At 39.5% G+C, this 27,968-nt stretch overlaps 2 protein-coding genes across 2 annotated transcripts in view; one reads left to right on the plus strand and one right to left on the minus strand.

Moving 5' to 3' along the window:
- LOC148153410 (uncharacterized) overlaps positions 1-27,968 on the minus strand; it is a 440,640-nt gene that overhangs the window by 258,652 nt on the left and 154,020 nt on the right. The gene's annotated exons all lie outside the window — the stretch shown is intronic.
- On the plus strand, positions 91-27,941 carry ube3c (ubiquitin protein ligase E3C). Its single transcript, XM_014998707.2, has 24 exons — positions 91-230; positions 787-897; positions 1,022-1,075; positions 1,717-1,791; positions 2,577-2,723; positions 2,815-2,930; positions 3,027-3,184; positions 3,463-3,616; positions 4,464-4,684; positions 4,800-4,951; positions 5,498-5,685; positions 8,789-8,875; positions 8,967-9,124; positions 10,364-10,590; positions 13,232-13,336; positions 13,782-13,869; positions 14,871-14,968; positions 15,959-16,091; positions 17,352-17,599; positions 20,547-20,759; positions 21,914-22,102; positions 22,189-22,255; positions 22,881-23,011; positions 25,853-27,941. Exons 2-24 carry the CDS (start codon positions 832-834, stop codon positions 26,021-26,023), a joined length of 3,246 nt encoding a protein of 1,081 aa, XP_014854193.2. The 5' UTR covers positions 91-230; positions 787-831; the 3' UTR covers positions 26,024-27,941.

Raw genomic sequence — 27,968 nt, forward strand, 5'->3', positions numbered from 1 at the left:
GTGTTCACACATTTATTCATAGAAGCTTCTCAATCTATCTACTAGAAAGGCGGAGCTAACGCTTAATTGACGTGGATTTTGTCCAATCATCTGCTTGGGATTTGCAGGAACCGGAAGAAGTTAACTGTTTCTGTGTTGTGATGATTTCCAGAGTGGAGGAAAAGAAGACTTGACAATTGGCTTTCTCAGTGTCAGTGTTTCAGTTGTACTTCGTATTTTACAAGTTAAAGGTAAGAAGGTTATTGATTGTAGATATGGTGTTTCTTGGTGTCTATTTTGAAATTTAAATGATGTCAAACAGAACATGGGGGTAGAAAGAATCCCCACGTAAAGTTAGCCTCTCTGACTTCTTAGCCGGTGGCTAGTTAGCTTCAGTGCTAACGCGAACAAAATCAGGCTAAATACACGGATATTATTGTATATTGTTGTGTTTGATCATTATTTGTTGTATATTGGCATTGTTTCGGTTCACACGTTGTATCGTAAGTCATACACCCCCTTAAAAAACCCTGACAGCTGCTGAGTCATGAGCTACAGTAGCTAAGTTAGCTAACTATTGTTGCTGCCAAATTGAGACTGTCACTTTGAGAAACTAGGTGAAGTCAGACTGCTAACTATTTCTTTGATAACTAAAGTAATTGACTGAGCACATGAATTAAAACGGTAGCTGTGTGAAGGCTTTACGTGCAATGAAACAAGGTTGTTTCGAAATTAGAGCCCTAGTCCAGGGTCGTCAGAGAAGTTTTGATGCATTTCAATCTGACCTGGTTTCGTTTTCTCTTTTAGAAATTCATCAGAAAGTCTGAATCAGTCATTGGGAAACATCTAACAATGTTCAGCTTTGAGGGAGATTTCAAAACACGACCCAAGGTGTCATTGGGAGGAGCGAGTAAAAAGGTAAGCATCAATACAACGTGGAGACATTTGCTCAAAAACAAAACTCACGCTATAGTGCTTTTTGCAGAAAAATAGACCAGTAATAAAACACTACCTTTATATTGTTTAACTTATCTTGCCTCAGGAAGAAAAAGCCTCCTTGTTGCATCGTACACAAGAAGAAAGACGGAAAAGAGAGGTAATCTTTTATGACATATATGAGAGAACCAAACATTAAGATCTTTTTAATCCAGGATGTAGTGTGTTAGAAAAATATATGTGTGGCAATATTCCAACACTGATACTTATTTTGAAAAAAGTAGAGATTATTTTAGGTTCATCTCACAATTTATGGTTTAAAAACAGATCTCAACATTATAAAATCCTCATTCAAATATGTGTCACCAGACAGTGCAGTGTGTTGCTACGCCAGAAACATTCAACAATAAATGGAAAGTAACTTCTTACATTAACGCTTGTATTGTTTGATTTAGACTTTTAAAAACAGCGATCACTGTGTTGAATTTTTCCAGAAAATTTCTAACAAATTTAATGTGTAATTGGTCCAGAAAGTGTTATTTCCGCTGCCTGTCATACTTGACACTTTTTGTGACACTTCAAGTAACAGTTTAACTTTACATTTCTTATGAAAACTTTGACTCATTTAAACAGTTCATGTTGGCAACTCGTTAATTCCTAACTTTTTAGCTAATAATGGATCCTCATATTTGTCTGTTCTGTCACTTTATATTTGTTCAAATAAGTATTATAATACTAACGTTTCATCCGTTGAATTATGGTTGTGTTATTTTTAAGCTTTGCTTCTTTTTTCTGCTTTAGGAAGAAAGAAAAAGGCTGAAAAACGCAATCATCATTCAGTCCTACATACGTGGCTACCAAGACCTAAAGCAACAGGTATGTCTGCCTCCTCCACATCAACAGATTTTCTTTATTCACTTTAGGAACATATTATGTTATGTTGATTCCGATGTCTTTCTGCTGGAGAAATAGTTGCAAATATGAATGTTTCGAGGTGTTAGCAGGTTTTGTCCATTTTGAGCTGGAAGTGAGTTGCTCCCTGAAGGATTATAGTCTGATTCATGAGTGGTAATAAGAGCAAAACATGAGCTTAAGAGGTTGATTTCACACCATGTACTGTGATATAAATGTTCAGTTGGCCTTTTTTTTCTGGCCAGAAAACTGAGCTGAATAAGCCATTTATCTGCAATCTGTTTCAAATCATCGTTGTACAGTAAAGACGTGCCCACAAATAACCTTTTCCTCACACATCATACTCATTGATCTGCTGAGACAAAGGGGCCATGTCCGTATTCAGCTGATGGTCAACTGCCCTTAAAGGAGATCAGATTTTCTGTTTCTCCATTAAAAGGAACCTCCGACCAAGATGACGTATGTGCATTGCCTTTGGGAGACTTTTTAGGATATATTTCCACTAGAAGAAGACTAAGGACAGAATCTGAACACCTGGAATTAATTATCACCTCGAAAGGGGGCAAGTCTGTAGATCTGCTCTTAAGTTTTTGCAGGGCTAAATTTATGATTTCTCAAGTGACTCAAACTTTTATTTTTAGTATTTACTTTTTAGATTTTTATAAGGAAAATTTTGAACAATTTATTTCTTTATGTTTAGCTTCACCGAACAAGTGTTTTCATTCAATTACTGTATTTCTTCCCTTCAGTATGCCTTTCAGAGAACTAAGTTTGATGAGTCTGTCAGTCAGTCCCAGGCAGAGGGAACGCAGCACGTCATGGCTGCCTCTACTCTATGCCTCCTATCGAGACGACTTATATTTTTCTACAGACAAAGTGTGGACGCACATAGATTGGTAAGAATGCAGTATTACCAGTGCTTTTTTTTTGATAGTTCTTTAATTACCATGTTATGTTGAACATCTGCCTGTCTGTGTGTTTGTAAAGATATGGTTATGCCAGAACCTGGTGAAACACAACAGTCAGTTCGTGAAGCTGTTGAACAGTCCCCAGAAACAGACGTGTGTATTTCAGATCAAAAGAATCCTGGGATTCTGCTGCAGGTAAGGTTCTGGACACACAAACACAGGATGCTGATTGATTGCCATGAAGAAGCTGAAACTTTCTATGGACTTACATACTTATTCTTTTTCTCCCAGACTCCTGCAAAACTGCCCAGATGACAGTTTAAATGTTGCTGTTCCCATGCGGATGTTAGAAATCTTTTCTTCAGAGAGAACTTATCTTCTTGTTATTCCAGATGCTAACAATGTAGCTTCGTTACTTGAGCAGATTTTGCACTATATGGTACAAAAAGGTGAGCTGGCGGTGCATTGAAATAAAATGCATTTTTACATTTAAAACATTTACAAAGTTGTTAGATGGACCTTAATATTACTCTTTTTGCATGGACTGAGGCCGTTCAAATTATTGAGACTTCAGTTTGAGTTTTTTTGTGAGATGGTTAGAAAAATTACATAATTTACTGCAGCGCAATAAACTTTTCCTAAACATTTAGTTTGTTTTAATTTGTAGTTGGTGTAGTTTTCGTGCAACCTAATTTCTTCTGTTTCTTTTTTTAAAATTTTTTTTAAGGATACTACAAGTCGCTGTACAGTCTTGTAAATCACAGACTGCCCTCCAGCCTGGAGTACAGCGATGCTCCCTCTATTCCTCTGGCAAGCACACTGTTGGAGCACATCCTCAAACCTTTGCACTTTACTTACTCCTCCTGCACAACAGGCGCAAGGTACACAGAATTTTTTTAATATTTTTTACAACCATTTTAGTTGTGTTTCTGCTTTTTGCTCACATTTGTTTACATGTCTGGTGTAAACAACATGTCTGGTGTAAACTGTAAAAGACATAACTCTAGCTAACAGCAGTTGGGAGTTACCAGGCAGGGATTACTTAATGTGCTGAACTCAAAAACTGGGCGTTGTTGGAAAAGAAACCCTTGTTGAAAGTTGTTTGGATAAAGTTAAAGCAACTTAGGCTTTAGATTGTTAACAGTAAAAGAACTACCTCAGTTGGAAAGCAGATGATTATGAACAAAGATATTGAACGCATTTCAAAAGGTATCCAGGTATGCAGCCCCCACAATATCTACAGAAAACAACGGGAGAATTAAGCGTGTAAGTTCAGGTTGCAGGCTTATTGCTTCTTCCTATCAAATAAAAGTTTTGTGTCTGTATGCTCTTCCATCAGTCTTAAAGCAGTAATTGCATAAGAGACCCACTGACAATAAGTCATAAAAGATCCACTGGATTCTTGAGCTGAATATCAGACTGTTGACACTCAGTTTAAGACTTTTCTAATAACGACAGGAGAATTTATTTTCTTTTATGAAGAAAGGCACAGCAGGATGGAGACAAACTTGTGCACACAGTGATTCCAGTAGTTAATTATCTCTGCTTCGCCCCACCAGATGTTATTGACCAAGTTAGACAAAGCACTCCTATTTGGAGAGACGATATTGTTTGGTTAGAACGCCAATGAAGCAGAATTGTGTTGAAACAACCCCAATAACCAAAACCGGTTTGATCTGCCGTTTTTCTACACTGCATTCAAAGGGATGTTTGGCTGTTGTCTCGCAGGCAGTTTGTATTTGCGGCGTTTACCGAGGAGTTCATCTCTGCGCCGTTCACCGAGCAGATCTTTCACTTTTTTATCCCGGCGCTGTCGGACCGTCGTCTCTCGTTCCCGTTCGAGGCCTTCCTGAGCTCCCTGCAGGTCACCATCGACTCTTTCTCGGCAGCACAAAGCCAGGCGCCGTGGCTCTTCTACTTTGTCCTCTCTGCAGGAGAGAACTGCTTAGGTAGGTGACACAATTAAGTTGACCATTTTTCCTGTGCATATTTAATTCCTTATGTCGGTGAAGTACGCAAACTTAAACAATAAACAACGTAGTAATGGTGGGTGTATGTTCGAAGGCTCGCTGTCAGAGGAGGGACACCTGCTCTACCTTCGGGCTCTGCAGGCTCTACTGCCGCTGCTTCCGGTGTCGGAAAGCACCAGCCGGCCGGAAGTGAACAGTGATTCAGAGGATGATGACGATGGTGACATGCACCCTACACCCATGCAGGTACAACCAACACATAAAAACACATATTATCTAAAAAAACAAAACAAAAACAAAAACTTTTTTTTTTTTGTTAAAACGAATGTTTTATTTCATTCAGGGAATAAAACAAATTTGTGTTTTGGGTTTTGTAAGGTGAGATGAAACTCCTGCAAAATAAATCCTGATGATTTCTTTTCTGTGATGTCATCAAACTTTTAAGGATATATATATATATATATATATATATATATATATATATATATATATATATATATATATATATATATATATATATATATATATATATATATGTAACTGGTGACAATACAAACACTTGAATGAAGCTTTTATGAAGGCCAAAAAGCTAAAGTTTGTCCTCTGACCAGACTACTGCATTTCCAGGGTTTTTATTGAGTGTCTATCACATAAAATCCCACGATGAATGGAATACATTAATGTTTGTAGTTATAGTTTGGAAAAAAAAAAATGTATTCGGACATTAACTGTAGTTAAAAATGGGTTATGGTAATAAGTCTCTCTTTTTTTTTTTCCACACGTCTTTGTTAGGACAACAGCCGCATTTCTGTGCAGCTGATAACGGAGGAATGCATCCACAAGCTGGACACGAAACAGCAGACTAATGCCCTGCTGAACCTGGTTTGGAGGGACTCGGCCAGCGAGGAGGTCTTCACCATGATGGCATCCATTTGTCACACGCTCATGGTGCAGCATCGACTCATGGTGCCAAAAGTCAGGTAGAAATCCACAGAAAGGATGATTTAGCACTCTGTCTGGTGTTTATTACTGTATTTCCTCTCTTTTGTTGTTCTGGTGGCTCTTTACTCGACTGCGATCGTGAAACACTCGAGAGTTTTTGGCCAATTAAACCACATGCCTTTGATTTTAAAAAGCAGTCAGGGCACTGATGGCGGACATATCTGTCTGTCTCCTCCACTGTAAATTCACAAAGTACTAAATGGACTTTCATAATGTAAACACACACTCAATTTATGTTTTTTAATCCCTTTTAAATAATGTGAAGCAGGCACTAAACCTTATTACAATAATTTCCCCAATCAGTCATGGATTCCACCTGACTGAGAGGAAAACTGTTTTATGTGTTGCTGCTCCGCATTCAGCAATGAAGCTAATGGGGATTTTAGACAAGCAGCTATCAGTGGTCCGCACCCACTGGCATTTACAACCGGCAGAGATGTCAAGGAAGCCGTCCGTTCTGGACGAGGGAAATTAGCTCTTTTCCTCATTAATTACATTAGGGTTGGGATGGATGTCAGCGACGGCTTAGGATGGAAGGCACTGGCTAACAGGAAGTCAGCTAGACCCACCTTCATGGACAGTAAACCCAGCGGAGTTAATCATTAGTGGAGTCATTACCTGTTAGTTGAGTTGTATCTGATGGGGAGAGTTGGTGACGAATAGATAAATATCACAGTGGTAATTTTAGTTTACTGTATATTCAGCTAAAGAGTAGTAGTGGGGCTTAATGAAAAGATTTAATTGAGTTAATTGCAGTGACTTCACTTTATTAAAACCATATATTGAGAAAATAAGCAACATTGTCAATTCAAAGACTTATTTTGCTGCTAAATTATGTAACTAAAGACATGTATTGTTTTTAATCTATTATTTAGTCTATTCAACCATCAGATTGGTGGAGATTAGTATTAAACCCATTAGACTTTTAAGTGTTTTAGGAATCCCTAATCATTCATGTAACTTCTTTGAAAATGTACTTTAGAAATATGAACTGTGAACGCTGACATTAGTGTTGGGAACGTCTGTGCTAATTATCCAGCTCAAAGAATGTTCTAAAGTTAGAGTGGTCTAGTTAAAGCACAGATTAAGAATATGTGGCAAGACTAAGTCGATGTTCACATGGGCTCGCCATCCAGTCTGACTCAGCCTTAGCTGTTCCACAGAGATGAATGCAAAAAAGACTTCTTTTAGGACACTCAACTTAGGGTTTTTTTTTTTAATTTTTTGTAGAGTTCTTGAGGATTTCTCTTTCAATCCCTGTCCTCTTTTACAGCTTCCCTCTCTTCTCTACTTTTATCATAAATCCTGTCCTTCGTCTTCCATCATTATTGGATATCTGTAACAAAATAATTAGCTCACGGAGGAAGATTAATTGCTGCAGGAGTGGACGGGATAGCTTTACAAGAGGCTAAGGGGAGCAAATTGCATCCCGGTCTTGATTTACTGCTTTTACAGCAAAAAAAGGAGAGACTGGCTGCATGCAGTAGGCCCGGCACACTTCCTTTGTAATAAATATAGAAAATGTCTCATTAAATTTCTCTTTCTTTGCTGGTTTTAATTGGAGAACTGCTTTTTAACACGCTCAATAAGTTGATCTTCTGTTTGTCCTGCTGAGCGTGTTGTAATTTATCTCTAATTGGTAAAGTTAGATATTTGGTGTAATTTCCCAGCATAACACCAATCTGCTAACTGGTTCCCTTTGATGGGAAGCAGTCCACATTTACTTTTAGATGGTTGCTGCGATTTTTGTGTTGATGTGAAATAATGACGTTGATGATGAAGATTTAATTTGCATTGAGGCAGAAACTCGCTCTGGTTTCCCGGTCTCGGATCCGACCCCGGCCTACCATCGGACACGGTTTTTCTTTTCATCGCAGCAAAAATGAAACGATCCAGACATTATTTATCAAGACGCTCGTCGCACGCACGTACATGCAACCCCCTATTGATGCCTTGACTTTGTTTATTAGTGCCTCATTCCGTGATTGAAATTGGGGAGGGGTTCGGTTTCCCCCTCGGCTGTAAATCAGCAGGTCAGCTGGCATTTAGTGCTTTGTTTCTCATTTCAATCAAACACCAGCCTGACTTGTTATGAGCCCCCAGCGCTGCTCTGTGCTTCTCTTCTGAGCCTTGTTGCACTGACAGATGGTCTGTGCTCGACACCAACCATTTTTCATGCCTTATTGAGGGTTCGCCTGACAGTCTGCCCCCTAATGTTCATTTCTAATTTAGGATTTCTGAATGAGCTCTGATATATTGAAACGGAAGGGTTGGAAATTAAAGGCTTATATTGAGGATTTGGATGTTTTCTCTTCCTCGTTGTGTTAAAGGATAGCGTCTTTACAGCTGTCCCTCCTAGACAAGGGCCTATTATATTTAGGGATGCTTCATTTTGCCTTTTAGCTTACTTACCACTCTACTGTCACCTTTACTTACCCTCGGTGTGAAAAACCGAGCAATTCCAGCGTATACGCAAACAAATACTCTGGAACAAAGAACCCCTTCACACCTTCTTGCCTCAGCCTGCTGAGTCCAACAACATGGAGGTATGTGGCTCCTTCTGTGTTTCTCAACTAATTCAACCTGAGTGTGGAAGCATGCTAGTCATCAGGGGTCACAGCAAGGACCAGGGTGCCCCTCCTCCTTCTCCTCCATCCTCCATTGTCCTGGTTCCCTGGCCATTAAGTTAAATGTGGGTGGGGGGGCTCCAGCAGGAAGCCAGTGGGGCTGTTTATGACCTGAGCTGGGCACCCTCGCCAGCAACTAGTTTACTAATGGAAGGTGCCTCGCCTAAATAAAGCTTAATGGCTCATTTAATCTCCTTTTGGCCCCTCGCAACGCATAAAAGGAGGGAAAGGCCAAGAAGATTCTATAACTGAAATGTTTGGTCACAATCTTTTTTATTTTTATTTTTTCTCTGTGTCCGCTGCTAAGCGAGGCAAAGTTAACAGTCTTAGCGCTGCGGACCGTTAGGCTGAGAGTAATTTTATTGTTTATTGCCCCGATTGTGTCATTTGAACTGCCTTTTAATGCATTTCTGTCTTAAATCTTGTTTATTATTAATTCGTTGATTGTCTGCAGACTCCTGTACAGCTTAGCTTTCAATGCACGTTTCCTGAGGCATCTGTGGCACCTGATAACCTCCATGACAACTAAAATGATTACCGGGTAAGATACTATGGCTGTTTCTGCTCTCTAGTGAGCACGTAATGTCGACGGTATCATCATGCTTCTGCTTTTTCCGTGTCTTCCTCCTCAGCTCCATGGTGCCGCTGCTCCAGCTGATCTCTCGGGGTTCCCCCATGTCATTCGAAGATTCGAACCGGATCATTCCCCTCTTTTACCTCTTCAGCTCTCTCTTCAGTCACTCGCTTATCTCTGTGCATGACAGCGAGTTCTTTGGGCATGAAATGGAAGGTACTGGGCATATAAGTCTGTTAAGTTAGGTGTTGTAGAAAATATAATAACATCAACTTCAAGTTTGTTTCCAAATTATTTTTTTAATACTTCTCCTTTATATGGCAACCAAAGTCATATAAAGCGGTGTATAAGTATTTATACCCCGAGAAACCTAGAACATATTTTATTAAATTTGATGTGATAGGCCAGGGGTCCCCAAACTTTTTCCTGCGAGGGCCACATGACTGTCCCTTTTTCTGGTCAGGGGCTGGTCTTAGTTTTTCGAGAAAGAAACCTTAGAAAAGTTTTGTTGATTGGGGGGGGGATTACTGCCGACAACATATTCGCGTTTGTAGATAGATTTTTACCCAGAATGCAAATGGAAAAAAACCGTGAGCGAAACGGTGACTGGTACTGACTAGTATATATTCCATTGAGGGAAACTAAGTTTCATATCTGCTCAAGAGCCCCCCCTGGTGGTTGAAGAAAAATCCACATATATATATGAAAAAAAACACTGAATGCTCTCTGGTATTGTTCAGGGGGCCGGACCAAATGAGGAGGCGGGCCGGATAGTTTGGGGACCCCTGTGATAGACCAAAGTAGCACATCGTGGAAATACTAAAATAGTGAAGTCTGGTGTGTGTATGCTTTCAGCCCTTTTTACTCTGATACCCATAAATTAAGGCTGCAACTAATGATTATTTTAGTGATTGATTATTCTGATGACTATTCAGATTTTGTTTTAAAAAACGGTTCATTATGCAGATTTTTTTCATCAAACCACTTAAGCATATATTATTCAATAACAGAAAAAAATGAAAATAAATAAATGTATTTTCAAAAGAAGAAATTCAATGCATAAGAAAGAAAAAAAAAAACCTTAGTATTGCCTCAAATGCAGTATCATGGGATTTCTTTAGTGAACACTTGATTATTTGTTACAATGGATGCATTTGCAGCTAAAACCACACTTCTAGTACCAAAGTGTGAAAAGTTAAGTTGGTCATCTTAATTGCAAGGTATATATTTTTTTTCTACAGTTTTGTCTTCAATGCTGCTCTGAGAGTTTTGGTCTTTCAGCAAATGACCTGTTTTTGAGTTTGTATACTAAAGTTAAAAGTTACTCTATTACTAAATTACTTTTTTTGTTCTAGTAATCGCTTGTTCACTAAATGAGTTGTCTACAGCAGCTTGAACAGCTTGTAGAGGTCGAAGCTCGTTAGAAGACTTTGAGCACGTTCTCCTTCTGAGCAGGTCAGATGCAGTCCTCCATGATGCCCTTCACTCTGTCTGAGCTGGTGACTTTGTCCCGCTGCCTGAGAGACGCATGCCTGGGAATCATCAAGCTGGCCTACCCCGAGACTAAAGCAGAGCACAGGGAGGAGTACATGGCCGCCTTCCGCAGCGTGGGCGTCAAGACGAACACCGAGGTCCAGCGGCGCATCCAGGCCGAGCAGAAGCGCTGGGTGCAGCTATTCAAGGTATGTAATATAGTTAATTCATTAAAGCTGACCAATAATCCTTTATGCCTTCAGATTCTGATTGATCATTTTACTGAAATAGATTTTCTTTGTCTTTTTAGTCAATTCTATAAATTCCTAGTGTTTCTAAAAGTGATTTTTTTATGTATAAATATAGTTTATGTTTGACAGCTTTTAATACAAGTTTCTTTATTGGCTTTAAAGCTTGATGACTTCACAGGACATCTATCTTATACTGTCAAAACATGGAGACAGTTTTAAGAAATGTGTTAAAAGCATATTTTTGTAAAAGTTACATACTACTCCTTTAATATTAGGCCACTTTATCCACTTCTAAATTAGCTTCAATGTGTGTTTGGGATTGTTTTCCTATTGGAACAAGAATTCCAAGTTTCAGTCACTTGGTAGTCTCCCTTTTTAATGGTAAAAATGGTAAATGGTCTGAACTTATGTAATGCTTTTCCAGTCACACCAACCACTTAGAGTGCTTTGCACTACACCCACATTCGCCCAGTCACACACGCATGTATACACTAGTACGGAGATTGGTAGGCAACTTAGTGTTTAGTGTCTTGAGAAGGGGAATATGTAAATGTGGCAGTATGAAGCTGCCACAACCTGCTAATTTCAAATCCATCACTTTATCCACTGAGCCACAGACGGCCACTGTAAAAGCCTTAATATGAAAGCATAACAGTGCCACAGCATGAGGCTGCTAATACAGCCTGCTATGATCAGGACCTCATACAGTGTTATGAAGTCTGAAAGTCACACACTGACTCATAAGAATAGAATATTTGTCATTTAGGTCATCGTCTGACCAGATTTGGTTTTTCCACTGAATAATTCTGTCGACCTGAATAGTTCAGACTTTGGTAATCAGCCTCTCATCCCATGGTGATATAAAATTTGTTCAGGTCAGAGATGTTCCTTCAGTTTTCAGTTATTGACAAAATTCAGCCTTCCTGGTTTGTGGGTTATTCCTGAACAGAGATTCAAAATGAAATTGAATATTTGTGTTGTTCCCTTTAAGTTTCAAGGTGAATAAAAGGTCCCAGTGGCCATGGATACATTTCAGGTGATTATCCTGCTAGTTAATTAAACACACTATTTCCACAGTGTGCTGCGTAATCTGTGTGTTGTTGTCATTAAATTGTTGTGTAGTCTCTATGTGCATTGATGCTGTGATCATTATCTGTTAGTGGAAGTTGGCAAAATATGCCTGAGTGGGCAAAGACAACGAGCTCTGGTTGTTTACTGTGGGGAAATGAGGCTGAAAACAGGATCGACTTCATTCCTCTCATTCAAGGCCTTCTTTCGTTTTTCTTTCTTCTGTTTATTCAAGGAAATGGGCCTTAAGTCACTTTTGTTCTTGGCTGTTAGAAGTGAACACAAGCATTTAGAAGGAGGTGGCAAATACTCCAATAGCACGTCGAGGGAGTTTTCATAAAAGATCAGTTCAAAGGCCTCTTGTCAGCTAAAACGACCCATTAAAGAAGTGAGGAGCAGGGAAAATGCATTTTCCAAATTGAACAGTGGGATTTACAGTTGGTTTAACGCCGCTGACCCCTAACACGTTAATGTTTGGTTCGTGTCATCAGCCGTCCCTCTCCATCTTTTATCGCCCCCATTGTCGAGCTATCTATTTAATTGAAAGAAGTTAATTGAATGAAAATGATCAACTAAGCTTGTATTAATATTGCTAATGGAACTTTCTTCTTGGCCATGTTTGGAGAGCGATGTCACGGAGGAGTTTGGGAAAGGCCCATTAAGGTTTGCACTTAACCCGATGGGCTAATTAAGGAATGCTTATTCATTCCCAGAGTCAGGGGGTGGGTCTGCTCCGAGCCCATCTCCACGCACCTTTTACAGCATTTTGCACTCGCCATTATTGCGGACTCTGGTTGCCTCCTGGTGATTGGCCGGGATTGATTGTCGCTCTATGAAAATGACACGCCTCAGAGAGGAGGGTTTCGATTGAGCTAATCCAACTGGGGTATCATATGGAAATGGACCGGGCTTTGAGTGTTATTGCGTCAATGACATACGTGACATTATTCAAATGTGTCTGAATGTGTTTTTCGCAATAGCAACAAGGAAGCCTATTATAATTGAATGAGAAAGTCTTGTTTTTTTTGTTATAGCTCTAAGAACTTGATCTTCGCTTGTGTCCATTATGTAACGGTATAAAAACCTTTTTCTGATTTTTTTTTTTTAAAGTGGCAATATAATTTATAGAAACTCCTGATACCAACCATCAACATTACATCAAAGCCAGCTAACTTCTTTTTAACGTCCCGTTAGACGGCCACTCTTGTACTCAAAGCACATGGAGCTGTAAAGCCTTGGCGTTCTCTGTCCGATGGCTGATGTCAGCAGACCTCGCTGGTAATTAACAAGGCTGGACATTGAGGGACGGCACAGGTCGTTTTTCTTTTATACTCCCCATAAATGGTGCACTAATGGCTGACTTCTCAAATTGCTTTTTTCCCCCTCTACGATGAAGCACTTCATCCTGTTCAAGAGACATTTAAAAGAAAAAAAAAAGGCTTCACTGGACACTTTGTTTTCAACTATTATGAATATATTTGTTTTAGTGAAAGATGCTAATGTGACTTTTTTTTTTTGATCTACAACACAGGTCATCACTAACTTGGTGAAGATGCTGAAAGCTCGTGACATCAGACGACCTTTCTGTCCGGTGGGTCACTGGCTGTCTGAGGAGGTCAACATCCGGGCCGATAAGGTGCTCCACCTGCATCATAGCACTTTAACTTTAGCTCTGATTTCCGTCTCAAATATCTTTTAGATTAACAAATTAAAAAAAAGTATAGAGTGCATTTTAAAAAATTGCAGGTTAAGTACTAAAATATATATTTTGTTAAAATTAGCAGTATGCTTTAGGTGCTTTTACAAGTGTCTTCTGTCATAGGTGAGTTATCCACACAGTCTACCTGAGAGAAACTGAGCAGAATATGGATAAATAGTTTACCACATTGTTCTGTCTATTGCAATTTCACTCAAATTTTAAGACAAAAAAGGAATAGTTTTTTTTTTTTTTTTTTAGAAATTTGAGTCTAGGGAAGTTTTGAAACTCAAAATGTTGAAAAACTTGTAATCTTTGAAACCTTAAAGCAACTATGGTTCTTCATCTTCAACACAAAATGATCTTCATCTTCATTTCTGTGTAGGTCACCCAGCTTTATGTCCCATCAGCAAGACACGTGTGGAGAACAAGAAGGATGGGGCGCATTGGGCCTCTTCAGTCTACGCTTGATGGTAATATAGGCTACTTTTTAATTTGATATAAATGTATAAGATGGATTCCACAAAAAAAACCCCAAAAAAACTGTTTGTAGATGTTCTGAGTACAGAACTCAAACCATACTTTGTGTCCCTACTTACTCAAAGCTTATGTTACAATTGTGTCGTCAACCTTTTTTAATCTCATTCGAATCATTAAGTATTTCATTTAAGCAGTTTATAATTATGTGATGTTAGGGTCCTCTCGCCTGCCCACGCAATCAGTGATTTCTTCCTCTATGTTTGCCAACACAAATCAAGCTGGTCCTCTCATTTAGCCACACTCAGATGGAAACACGGATGCACGCAGGGCTCATTAGGCCCACTTTTAACTACAGCGCTTTTCTCTGACATATAGTGTGAAAACAGGCAGATAACAATGTGTGTATGATCTCCCTAATGCCACTCAGAGCCTGTATGAGATAAATTCAATTAGCGTGAAAGTACCTGATGAACTCAGCCACATCTGGTGCATGTGTTTGTCTGGCCTTTTCTCATTTCCTTAAATGGACAGGCCCAGCGCTGATAAATGAGGTACGTATTGACCACTCGGAGGCCATATTTTTCCTCAAAGATGGAAACCTGATGGGAGAATGCAGATCAGGTTGACTAATTTGGCAGAATAATTGAGCTGCATTTGAACGACCAGGGTAAAGAGCAGTTTAGCAATTGGGGCTGTTTTTCCCCTCCTTTGAACCTTTGAATTTAATCAAACATTAACTTAGATGGGTTTAGAAAATCAAAAAAAGACAGAAAAGTGCAGTCCTCATTTAGCTCATGCACACAGTTACAGAAAATACATAAAACGAGATTTAGTTGGGTTATTGACCGGCTTTCTAGACCTGAAGTTCTTTGTGTTATGAATACTTTTAAGTTTACCTGCATGTGTCTTGAAATATTTATTAAAAAAAAGACTGAAAAGATATTTTCTACTCCGAGTCCTGATAAAGAAGATGTGCATGTGTTTATTTCTGCAGTTGGTTTTGAGCCTCCGCAGCTCTCTGTGTCTGAAGAGAGACACCTGGCCATCCTCACAGAGTTGCCTTTTGTTGTTCCATTTGAGGAGCGAGTCAAGGTATCCCACCACTACACAAAACTGCAACACAAGCCTAAGAGTTGAATCATAATCAAACATTCGAATTTATCCTTTTTTGGTTTTACCGTTATGAATTTACCCCTTTAAAGGTTTTGTGGAATGTCTTAAAAAGCTCAGAGTTTCAGTACTAACTCTCCTGTTCATATAAATGTTAATTTCATGCTTTTAAATCCTTCCTTTCCATATTTAGATCATTCAGTTGCGGTCTGTATAAAGTGGAAGTACAATGCTTTAGTCTGAATCCCTCGTTATCGTTATCTCCTTTGGCGCATCTTTTATCCCAGTCCTGAGGTGCGACTGAGAGCAACTTGTTTTGGTTCCGTCTCTTTAAATGCAACTGAGGCACTTCACAAAAAATGTCAACAGAAGACTCATCCATCCATCCAGCCTAACATGTTTGAACCAGAAAATGCTACCTTAAGGGCTCATCATAGTTAACGAGCTAGCTAACACCAGCGCCAAGAACATCATTTGGACCATGTGTTCCCCAAGACAAGAACAGCTAATTTGTTTATGTAATAAAACTATTTGAAGCACGCAGTACGGCTATGTCCTCAAGGAGCTAAAAGCTACCATACAGCACTGACATAAACAGGCATGATGCTGCTGGTGTCAAAACAATGTGCAGTATGTCATATCAATACATAATAAATTAATGTCTAATATAAGGTTTGTCATTTTATTGTTACTTGCAACTTACCCCTTTGCTGTGTCCATCAACCAGCTATATCTTGTATCAAAGTTAAATAACTAGGTGTGAAGTTAAATAAACCTCTCAAATATCCTTTTTTTTTTCTTTTATTTTGTGATGTATAAATGGGTTACAGTTAAAGAAAAAGTTTTTGCTAATATAAACCTCTTCACCTATCAATATAATGATCATAGATAAAACTGTATTTAGCTTGCATTGATTTCAGCTGAAAGTAGTTTGTTACCAACTCCATCGCTGGATGTACGTCCTCCCTCCAGATCTTCCAGAGGTTGATCTCTGTGGACAAACGTGACGTGCAGGGGGATGGGCCGTTCCCCGACGGCATCAATGTCACCATCAGACGCAACTACATCTACGAAGACGCCTACGATAAACTCTCCCCAGAAAACGGTGAGGCGAGCGTCGAAGTCATTTCAGTAAAAGCACTGCCAGTTGCGGTGGACTTAAAAAGTCCGTGCACACGTCTGGAAAACCGTTCTGTAACCGCTCCATAATTTATTTATTTTTTTCATTTATGCCGTGATGACGAACACCATAAGACTGAGATGGTTTACTAGATGCCCATGCTGCCACTGAAACTCTTGTTAAGCTATATAAAACTCCGATATTAAGGACAAGGGTTAGATTTTGCATAGAAGATGAAGGTTACCTCCATCCTCGGGCAGCATATTGAATTTCAGTAAAGCATAATTGTGATTCTGATTATTATAATGGATGACATAAAAGCCGAATCAATTATTTTAAGTCACCTCTTTTGTGTTTGAGTTTGAAAGGGTACTTGGATGATGGGGGCACTCTGATTAAAAAGAGTAGTAGGCGACCTGGGTTGAAGACATGATCTATATCATTTGTGTGTCTATAAGTTAAAGCTGCTCTGATTTATCGCTCTACATTTATTATTCTGGAAGACAACCTCGTATAGAATTGATCTGAATATTCCGTAGGTCAGGATGAGCAAGTCTTGTAAATAATGTTTGTTAAACAAAAAGCCTTTTCTTCTTTTGTTGTGATGTTTTCAAAATGCTCACCGTGCCTTGGGAAAGCCTTAAACTTTATCCTTCAACTAAATATTCCTACCGGTTGATGTGGAGATCATAAGGTACGCGGTCACTCACATTGTTTTGCATATAATCCAAAAGGTTCTCAGGTTTTTATTTGGGTGAAAAATTTGTGAACAAAGTATAATTTTCTTCTACCTCACAGTTTGTGCTCCCTGCTGTGTTTGGGTCTTTTCATTAAAATTACAATGAAAAGCAGTAAGGTTTGTAAGAGGAATGGAAACATTCTAGCAATTAAAAACAATTTAAATGACAAAAAGCAACATTTAATAATTTAAATTTTGTGCTTTTGAAAAGTTATTTAACTTAACACATTACAACTATACAAACAGCAGCTTTAAAATCAGTTGAGTTTTCCTGATCCTGAGGTCTATTTAGAAAAAAAATAACTATAACCACAATAAGCTCGGAAGGTAAATAGCCAGATTGCTAATGTCCCTGCTAGAAATTGCTTTTAAACAAATGAAAGAGTAAATTAAGTACAAAATATGTTTTAAAAGGCTCAAGAGTGACAGTCATAAATTAGTTGTTAAAATATATTTTTGTAAATCCTTCTTTTTCTTCGTTTTCTTTTGACTTGTTACTCAATCAGAACCGGACCTTAAGAAGAGGATTCGAGTCCACCTTCTCAACGCTCACGGTCTGGATGAGGCAGGCATCGACGGAGGCGGCATCTTTCGCGAGTTCCTCAACGAGCTTCTCAAATCGGGCTTCAATCCCAACCAGGGCTTTTTCAAAACCACCAACGAGGGTTTGTTGTATCCGAATCCTGCTGCAGAGATGCTGGTGGGCGACTCCTTCACAAGACACTACTACTTCCTGGGCAGGATCCTTGGAAAGGTGAGTGTGTCAGATTAAAGGTGGCCGGATAGAAACTCAAGAATCTGACCAGTGAATGCAGTTGGCCACTGTCAGGAAACGCCAACTACTTCACTTTTCAGTATGGATGTTATTACCGAGGAAAGAAGGATCAATGTTGGCTATTTTGGTGTAAGCGAGAAAATGTATAATTAAGTTAGAAGAAGCACAGTGATGTAAGAAACAATTTAAAAGGAAAATGTGATGCTAAAGAGAGCAATATTTTATCATACTAAGGCTAAAAAAAGAATCTCTAACATGGATTTGGAAATATTTACGTTTTTGAATTCCCTGGCAGCTGAAATGTGCTGTTCAGATAGACTTGACAAAATTATGATCAGTGGATCTCTTCATTACATGTGACAATGTAAAGATCATGCAGTATTTTTGTATAAAATTAGACTTTATTTGTTCCAAAAGCTTACATTTCTTAAACTCTTGAATAAAATTAGGTTTAGTGGATCCAGTTGGAATTTAACTATGCAGTTAGATGACGTCTGCCTGCTCCTTTACTCCTCTGATGCAGCTGTTTATTAGAGCCTAATGTTTTTAAATCATCCCTAATGCAAGTGGTGATGATTGTTTATCAAGATGCCTTCCTCATGAGGGAGCTATCATCTCAACACGAAGAGGAATTACCTCATGACAAGCGGTCGCCTCTCAATTAGGGCTTCCATTAGCGGATGATTCCTACCTCTTGTTTGTGTAGCGACTGCATTTGGCCAGCATTAAATCAACGGCCTCACAAAGACGGGACATAAATAAGCGTTCAAAGCATGTGGTAATAGCATTTTGATCTGTTTTACAGTCAGGAACATCCAGGGCTCTTCTCTCTTAAACAGTCTCGGACGGTGTGGTCCACTTACCGGAGCGCCGTAACTCCTGCTCCTCCTCTTCTTGTTTCCTTTTCTTCTCTGTGTTCTGTTGGAGTGAGAAGCAATCAATCTGCTCCCACAGTTCCTGCATCTATCGCGCTGTGCTCTCTGTAGCTAATGGTCGGGGCAATTAGGCTGAGGGAAATTAATTTGAATTTGACTTTCAATTAACCCTACCTTTAAGTTCCTCTTTCTCCATAAAAATGGACGTTTGAGTGGCCATTTGAGAGGCGTATTGATATTTGTTTAGTGCCCGTTATTGCCTGGATGAAAGGCGAGCCGTTTATATGGATTGGAATTGCATCACCGCTGCCGCAGCGCGCGCGGTGCACATTGCGGCTCAAAGGACACAGGAGATTAATATTCTTAATTAATGTCCGAGGCGTGCCATTGTTGTGGAGGTGATGTATTACAGGCGGGAGTGGCTTGTCTGGGGGTACTCACTGAAATGGGATTGAGCATCAGAATAGAGGCCGGCCATCATCCCTCTTCCTCACTTGTCCACCCCGCTGACAAGCTGAAAGATTTAAGCTACACACATTGAAAACATACACAGAGGGTTGCTTTGCATTTCTGGCTTTGGCCTAAAGATTCCTCTTTTTCGTATGCGTCCTGGTGCGAGCCGTGAGAGATTCTCCCCGTCTCATTACCGCCAAACCTCCGCCCTCATCAGCGGCACTTCTTCTCACTTCGTAATCGCTCTGATCCTCCCCGAGCCCGGCATCCTCTCTGCAGACGCGTGAAAGCGTTGCTGCTCTGATTGATAAAGATGCGTGTGAAAGGCATTATAATTTTATTGATTCATAATGTTGTAAATTAAGGAATTTATTTGGCAGCTAACAGAACGCACCTGCAATGCCGCTGGCATTTATTCCACCTGATGGTGCCACGATCTGCTTTAATTGCGTTGCCACTGCACTCACTTATATTAAAAGGCTCCGGGCCATAATAATTAATTCTTTCCAACCCGAGTCATTTTGGCACAATTTCTGGCAATAAACAGTCATAAATAAGGCTGGTGGCATTGAAAAAATAAGGCTACAAGTTTTCTCCATATACTTATTGCTGCCTCTTCCCGGCACAAGTGTTATTGATAGGTTTCAAGGGGCCACGCAGCGCATATGGTCTGAAATTAGTACCGGCCACGAGAGTAACACTAAGTGGATTATTTTGCATAAAAAATAGACAATGTTTGAAGTTGCGCAGTTAACCTGTGTTTAGAAAATAGCTGTGATTTATGCATTTGTGTGTGTTTAAGATGCATGCATTATGGAAATCCTCTAGATTTATAATCCATTTAGCTGATGCAGTCAGGGTTTTTAGCGCTATCATTTATAAGGACCTGTATATTTTAATGTCTCCAATAGGCTCTTTTTCTACTATTCCAGTACATTAGCTTAGAGGTTTTATGAGTCACCTGCCCGGTTGCACTTCTTAATTGCATTTAGGGTCAAGGTGAGAATCGACATTTATAAAGTTTGAATCGAGGGAGGAAGAAGCCGAAGATCCGTGTTCAAGATTGATTGGACTCTGTTTTGATCTCAAACGCTGCGATCGGTTTAGCTTGACTGCTGTAAAACTTTGGTGTTCAACAGGAAGTTTGAATGTTTTCTTATCGGACAGTGCTTGACGCAAACTATTGTGCGTATAGTTCAACTGATGCAAACCTCTGATTTAAGGGTGTTTTTTATGCAAAGGATCAACTCAAAATAATGTAATATTGTGGAGTAGAAAAATGATTGATGCTTATCAATTCTTTTTATTTTGATGCACCTAAATAAAATCCGGTGCAACAAATTGCCTTTAGGATTAAAAGTGAAAAGTCCTCAGAGGTTGGAGAATTACACTATAAAGGTGTTTCTATACAACTCAGAGAGGTGGAATTAATTTACACACCACACTTTCGAGATTATTATCTTAAGAAATGTGAAAACCATGCACAGTCTTGCACTGCTTTGTGTTGACCTCAAAAACATCATGTTTTGAGGATTTAACATGACAAAATAAGAAAAACCTTTGAGGGCTTCGTTACTAACGTTGGTGTTTCTCCTCAGGCTCTCTACGAGAACATGCTGGTGGAATTGCCCTTTGCCAGCTTCTTCCTGTCCAAACTTCTGGGAACCAGTGCAGACGTGGACATCCATCACCTTGCCTCTTTAGACCCTGAGATGTATCGCAACCTGCTGTTCCTCAAGAGCTACGAGGGCGATGTGGAAGAACTGGGTCTCAACTTCACTGTGGTCAACAACGACCTGGGAGAAGCTCAGGTAACTCGACCGACCGAGTACGACAAGCGGCTCTTGTGTGTTTATTTTTCAGCTCTGTTTCTTTCTCCTGTTTGGTTTCTCTTTGTGGCGTTAATAATTCATTTCCCGCCTGATGCACCACTTCTCGGCCCTGACAGAGATAAAGCACGTCACCGCTGTCGCTCCAAGCCCTGCTGCAGTGCAGAGGACGCAGCAGCTCTGTTGACCGTTCCAGCCTGCCTTTCGCTCCACAAATTATCTCACGCCACGCATGACAGAAGCAGCCAACAGCTCTTAAGCATGTCTCCTTCTCTCTCTCCAAAAGCTGTGCTCAGACCCGATCTTTACATGGGAGCCCTTGTTTGCTCAGGACCTTAACGTGTCTTATTAGCTCTTCTCAAACAACACCTGAAACAGCAGAGTTACAATGTGGCCCTTCTGGTCACCAAATAGAGTGCAATGGAGGAAAACAATTTGTGGAAGATTAGGCACACCCGGGAGCAGTCTGCCCTGCATTTGCCCTTGTGAGATAGCCAAAGCAAGCAAGATAACAGCAGTAATTCTCTTACATTAGCACATAATCAGTATCTGGTGGGAGGGAGAAAAGGCAGAAAATGGATTCCTGAAAGGTGGAGTTTGCAGCACTACGGGAATGAACAGATTAGATGGACCCCATTACGTTAAATGCCAGTGTGTTCTCAGCATTGCTGCATTGAAGCCTAGTGTTCTTTTTTTTTTTTGTTTTTTTGTTTTGTTGAGAATGCATCATGGGGGTCCTGATTAGTGCTTTCTGTAGGTCTGATGAACAAATATCTTTTAAAGCATTTTTCAACCTGAGCTCAGCAACAGATGTGCTAGGTTTGAATTCATGGAGATTTATCTATAACTCTGGATGTTAGTTTGTTTACCGTCCATCATTATACCAGTTATTTTTCTTTTCTTTTCCTGTTTCCTTTTTTCTGTTTGTTCTTTCATTTTCTTTTCTTCAGGTTCAGTATTTACATTCTGAGCACTGTAACAATATTTGTTGTAGAATTGTTGTATTTTTACTTTACAAATGGACTACAAAGAACTGAGAAAACTATGGAAAACCATGCCTGAAAGTTCAACATAAATGCGCAGAAACCCCGGTAATGACTACAGCTCCGTAAATGCCTCGTTTGTGTCTGTTCCAGGTGGTTGAACTGAAGCCAGGAGGAAAAGATATCCCAGTGACAACAGCCAACCGGATAGCTTACATCCATTTAGTGGCTGACTACAGGCTCAACAAACAGATCAGGCCTCACTGCCTGGCCTTCAGACAGGGTCTGGCCAATGTGGTCAACCTTGAGTGGCTGCGCATGTTTGATCAGCAGGAAATCCAGGTACCGAATTACTGAACTAAAGAAAGATGAGATTTTATTTTTATAGCGTACATCTAAAAAACATGTTTCCTGCCTCATCCTGACAGGTGCTGATATCTGGGGCTCATGTTCCGATTTGTCTCGATGATCTGAAAAACTTCACAAACTATTCAGGTAGGTTCTTATTAGTGCTGCACAATATTAGGAAAACTTGCAAAATGCAGTAATGTAGGTGAATGTTGCCAAAACAATAGGAGTTGAGCTATGAAAGCAATCTCATAGGTATTACATAGGAAGAGCTCAAGTGTTAGCTTAATTTCAAAAGCTTTGCTGAACCCTTATTTGAAGCGTAGATATTTATTTATTTATTTGGAAATTAACATTTAAAAACTCTTTGGCAGCTGAGCTAACAAAAAGGTCTAAATTGAGCCCCTCTGTTTTATTTTGTTGCATTATTGGATTGGTGTGGATAAACCACACGTGTTTTGCAAGTAAAACTGAAGGAATGAGTACAAAAAGTTATCTAATTGCAAAAATGAGCTCCACAATACTATTGGAACCTTTTAGCTAATGCTCAGATATCTCTTTCAAAATATAAATTTTGTCTTTACATGTCTTTATTTTTGTATAATTAGGCTCTGGATTCCTAATGGACCTTAAGGCCCAAAGCTGATCTACATCTCATGTGTTGCATTTGTACAGTTTTCATGAATCTACGCTCACTTATTTTCTTTAATTAGGCTTTGATCGTGGACAACATGAGGTAGTAATGTGGTTTCTGTTCAATAATCTCTTTTAGGTGGATACTCTGCTAACCACCCTGTTATTCAGATCTTCTGGGAAGTGGTCGAAGGATTTACAGATGAAGAAAAGCGCAAACTGTTAAAGTTTGTCACCAGCTGCTCCAGACCTCCGCTGCTAGGCTTTAAGGTGAGCAATCTTCCAGACGCAGACTTCCTCTTTTACTTCCTGTACGTTTTCATCCCAACGTTTACTCCTATTTGAAGCAGGTTTCCATACCAGACAGAAGTTCAGTTAATGTGCCTTTATCAAAATACCCAGACTGATAAGAACCGTAATAATGATAATTTTCCTATTAGTCGTGCTTAGAGAAGGTCTCTGCGGTGAACTCTTATCGCCACGTTCGCTATTGTGTTATAGTTCGTGACCTTCCTCTGTGGAAGAAGTCTGTCTGCAGCTCTGTGTGTGTCTGGAGACCTTGGCTGGACAAATACTGTCATTCTGAAGTTGGTTGATGGTTAAACTCTTCACCTTTTTTCCCCCGATTAGGTCACGTGGCAGAAAGCAGCTATAGCCACGAGGATAAATTGCCTCGAAACTACGTCTGTCTGCTTCTGAATATCATTTTAAAAGTCTTGAATCATTACAGCAAATTATATCTAAAACCATGTCCTAATTGGAAGCCATTCAGGTTTTTCATTGACCTGATTTATGGGACACTTAGAAAGGTACAGTGAAATGCTAGAAAGTGTTGGTCAGGGCTATTAGAGTTTTTATGCCACACTTTGTCCCACCAGGAGCTGCAAGTCTATAGTACCTTCCATAAGTATTCATACCTCTTGAATTTTGTTTCACTTTTCTTTCATTACAATCAACTTTAATGTGTGTAATTAGGAATTGATATAATAGACCAACACAGAGTACTGCATAATTGCAAAGAAGGAAAGTAATACATAATTTTAAAAATATATTTTCTAATAAAAAAACATTTTTATGCACATTTTGAAGTATCACATTAGAAAGGGTTGATGGAAATGGCTGAATTTGAAATAACTTTGTCAGTTTAGCAAAAAAAAAAGTTTTTATGCTCTCTTGAGGTGGTTTTTGGCTTCTGCGAAAACGAGTTAGTCTCCTGAAGGGGAGATGGAAACACACTTGCAGAATAAGAGCTGATGTGACAAACACTCCCATCCGCTGGTGGTTCTTTGCCTTAACATAGGCATGAAACTCTAAAACTCTAAAGTCAAAACTCCATCTCACAGGGAAGAAGTCTCCATTTTCCTGATATGTGTGATGAGCAAGTTTGCAACCTGTGCGTCTTGTTTATTACATCCATGTGTCACGTCAACGTTAATTTGTTCCCAACCAATAGATGGAAACGCGCCTAATTTTGCATTTTCTTTCTTGTGACATTTTTAAAGGTTTGCTCGAAATTCAGTTGACAGTTGGATGGACACACAGCTTGTGTTTGTCACAAAAGCTTAAATTAGCGGTGTGAATACTTTTGCAAAGCACTGTAATGTACTTGTATTTCATAAATTAGAATATCATTGAAAGTTCATTCATTACAGTAACTCACTTCACTAAGTGAAACGCACACATTAATTACACACTGATTTCAAGCCTTAATTTGTCAATTAAGGTGATTTTCTGTACATATTTAATAAAAACGCATTATTTAAAGTTACAGTACTATGTCAGACCAGTGAACAACATTTTCAAGACAGAAATATGGGCTTAATAAAAAGTGTGTTTAATACCTGATTAAATTTTATTTTTAAAAGCTCCTTCTAATCTGACAAATTAGCCTCATTGAAATGCTTCTTCTAATTCATTAAATATGACTGTGATTAAGTTTTCTTCTCACTGCCATTAGTCAAGAAAATATTTGTGTCGCTTTAAACTTGGGAGTGACAACACTAAACTTTAAATCCTTCAAGCTTTAAATGCTCCCCTCCCTTCTTATTAACTAAGTTTGACTTTGGCCAGCATTCAGACACACCGCCCCTCCCACACAGATGCCTCACTTGAGACTTAAAGGGTGGTAATTTGTGGGGGGGTGACCCCCTGACCTGGCCCTCGGCTCAAGCCAGCAAAGCCTTAATTAGCTGTCGTGAAAACTGCCCAGGATTCATTAGAGGAGAAATAGCTCTGTCAAGAGAAGCCATTTAAAAAAGATGATGGAAGCTGTCTTTTTATTTTTTCCCTCTCCTCAAAATGATAGTTGTGGTAATGATACTTTTTCAATAGGCAATGATAGTTTAATACGGTAATTGTCAGAAAAATGGGGTCATTACGGCAAAGCCCCTGAAGGGCCATTTAATTGGGTAAGTATAGCCGGTGGGACATATAGTCTAACGTTAAATATCGTAATGGAATCAGGGCGGAGTAGTTTGTTCGTGATGGAAACCGTCAGTGTCACAGTTTACAGATGAAGTGGCCTCATCAGCTGCGAGGTTTGATTTAAAAAAAAAAAAAAAAAAATGCCAGATGGACAACATGAAACGACCATCCTCTCAGCGTCTCAGCCAAGGGTCAACCCGTGAGCCCGTCTCCCCCTTCAACATCTTTCAAAGCGCTAAGCTGATTTTCTAAATTTATACTTTGGCTTTATTCGTTTGGCTCTTTACACGTTTAATCCCTTGTGGAATTTGACATTTATTGCTTAATCGGGATGGGTTTGGAAATTGGGATCATTACCGACACGTGTTGATTCATTCTCCGTCTGGCTCTGTAGGCGTTCATCCACCTCGCGTGGCTAATTAACGCCGGACGTCACTGGGATCGAAAAGACGGTTTGGAAGATATGCACAATCACAACGTGTGCAATAAATAGTTAATCAAACCTAAATGAAGCACTGTAACTAAATGCAGCTATGATAAGCAGGCAAATTCAACTCAAATATGCTGTTATAATATATATATATATATATATTATTGTTGTAGAATGGGATTAGAAACATCCAGAGACACTTCAGCTGCCCTCAAATATATGTAGCCAGTGATTTTTCTTTTTCTTTTTGCCTACAGGAGCTTTATCCAGCCTTCTGCATTCACAACGGTGGAAGTGACCTGGAGCGCCTCCCTACAGCCAGCACCTGCATGAACCTGCTCAAGCTCCCAGAGTTCTGCGACCAACACCTGATGAGGAGCAAGCTGCTATACGCCATCGAGTCGAGCGCCGGGTTCGAGCTCAGCTGAGCCAGGACAAAAAGTTTGTCCGTTTCAGCGCCGGCGGACCCGACGCCACTGAGGTGGCTTTAGAGTAAAAGACTCTAAATAGAAGAGAGAAGGCAAAAAAAAAAAAAAGGAAATGCACTGATTGATTATTGTGTTTCTGTCAGCGTGTGTGAGAGTGCCAAGTAAAAGAAAAGAAAGGGTGAGACTTAGTGCGATGTTTTCTTTTAAACCCTTGTTTTTAGGACATTTTTAAATCAGTTTTGAGAACCATACAGAATATCAGTGTTGCGTCTGACATTTAAATGCCGATGACGGTAAACAAGAGCAATGGCAACCCACTGTGTCATTTAATGACGTGAACTATTATTTTTCCACCAAAGAGAAAGTGGTGTTGTATTAAAAAAAGGCAGTACGGCAGCTTGCGGTGCACCAAAGGCTGCTGGGAGGGACCATCTTTGCCTAAAGCTAACAGTGTTTTCGTGTGGAGGTCGTTGAAATTCCAGTTTCTGTCATTTCTAAGTAACTGTGCCTTGCAATAGTATTTATACCCCACAAAGTTTTTCCATTTTTTTTAAAACGAACTGTTATGCATTTTATGCAATCGCTAAGTAAGGATCAATTAAGTGGAAGGATAAGAATGTAAGAAGATTTCAGATCTAAAAAAAATTATGCATGCATTTGTATTCAATTCTCCTAGTTCAGTCAACCAATTTTTTAAAATTTTTTTTACAAAGTAGTTCAAGTTCCGCCTGATTGTATTAAGTGTCTGTGAACATCAATTTTCCAGTTTTTCCACAGATTCTCAATTTATCCTTAGGCTTGGACTTTGACTGGGCCACTCTAAACCATGGATATGATTTGTTCTGGCTTTCTGCTGTATCTCCGCCCACAATGAGGTTTTTGTTCTGCTGGTAGATTAGCCGAGTCTTCTTTCGTCTTCTGTTTTTCCTCCAGGACTTCCCTGCATGTAACCACTGCATAGACTTTGATCAGCTCTCCTGCCTAGTAAAACATCCCATAGCATAATGCTGCTCCCATCATGTTTTGCTGTGGGGATGTAGTGTTCAGGATGATGCGTAGTTAATTTTTTTCAGTGTTTCTCATCTGACTTGAGCATCTTCTTTCACCTGTTTGCCTACAAGCCCTACATTCCCACAAACCCTTAAAGGCCTTTGGGAAAATGCAAACGGGACTTCTTGTGGCTTTTTTTTTTCTTCCATAAAGGCTGAGTTTGCAGATGATATACTTAATAGTTGCTCTATTGGATCTCTGCAGCTCCCCCAGAGTTACCAGTGCTCCATTTCTACTACTCAGATTTTTTATGGCCTTTCGTTCTCCACAGTTTCATCCCTTTTCTACTAATCAATTAGTCTTTATAAGGCTGTTTGGTCATTGTCATCCAACAAACCTCCGAGGCATTTTGAGGATTTTGCTGGGCTTTATTAAAGGGTGCCGGGGTGAAAAGAGTTGAAAACAAATGCATGCATCAGGTATTTTGTGTTGCTCTGTCACAGAAAACCCAATGAACGACACACACGTTTATGGTTGCAACATGGTAAAATATGGAAAAGATGAAGGGCTATGAAAACGTTTGCAAGGCACTGTAACTTGTGTTCAGTTTTATGTCTAAAAACCATTCTCCACACAGTGTCTGACATCTTGAGAAGACTAGTCTTGCTGGGATAAATTAGAGGAAAGCATTATATGATTACGGCTTTGTGAATATGTATATGTTTTAAACCGCTCTTGTATGAGTCATGTATTTGTTATTTGTACAGGTTTGTTTCCGTTCCCACATGTACCCGCTTACGTGAACAGTTTTTGTTTTTCTTTTTTTGCCTGATCAGCACATGAAGGCTCGTGTCCTACTGATGACCTGCGTACCAACAGGGTGGAGACAGTGAATACGGATATGAATAAATCCGCTTTTCTTTTTGCATTTTCCGTCCATTAGCCGTCCAGTTTT

Source organism: Poecilia mexicana, unplaced genomic scaffold, assembly GCF_051168715.1.
Source record: "Poecilia mexicana isolate PSO_F unplaced genomic scaffold, ASM5116871v1 scaffold_20, whole genome shotgun sequence".
In the NCBI taxonomy this organism is placed as follows: Eukaryota; Metazoa; Chordata; class Actinopteri; order Cyprinodontiformes; family Poeciliidae; genus Poecilia; species Poecilia mexicana.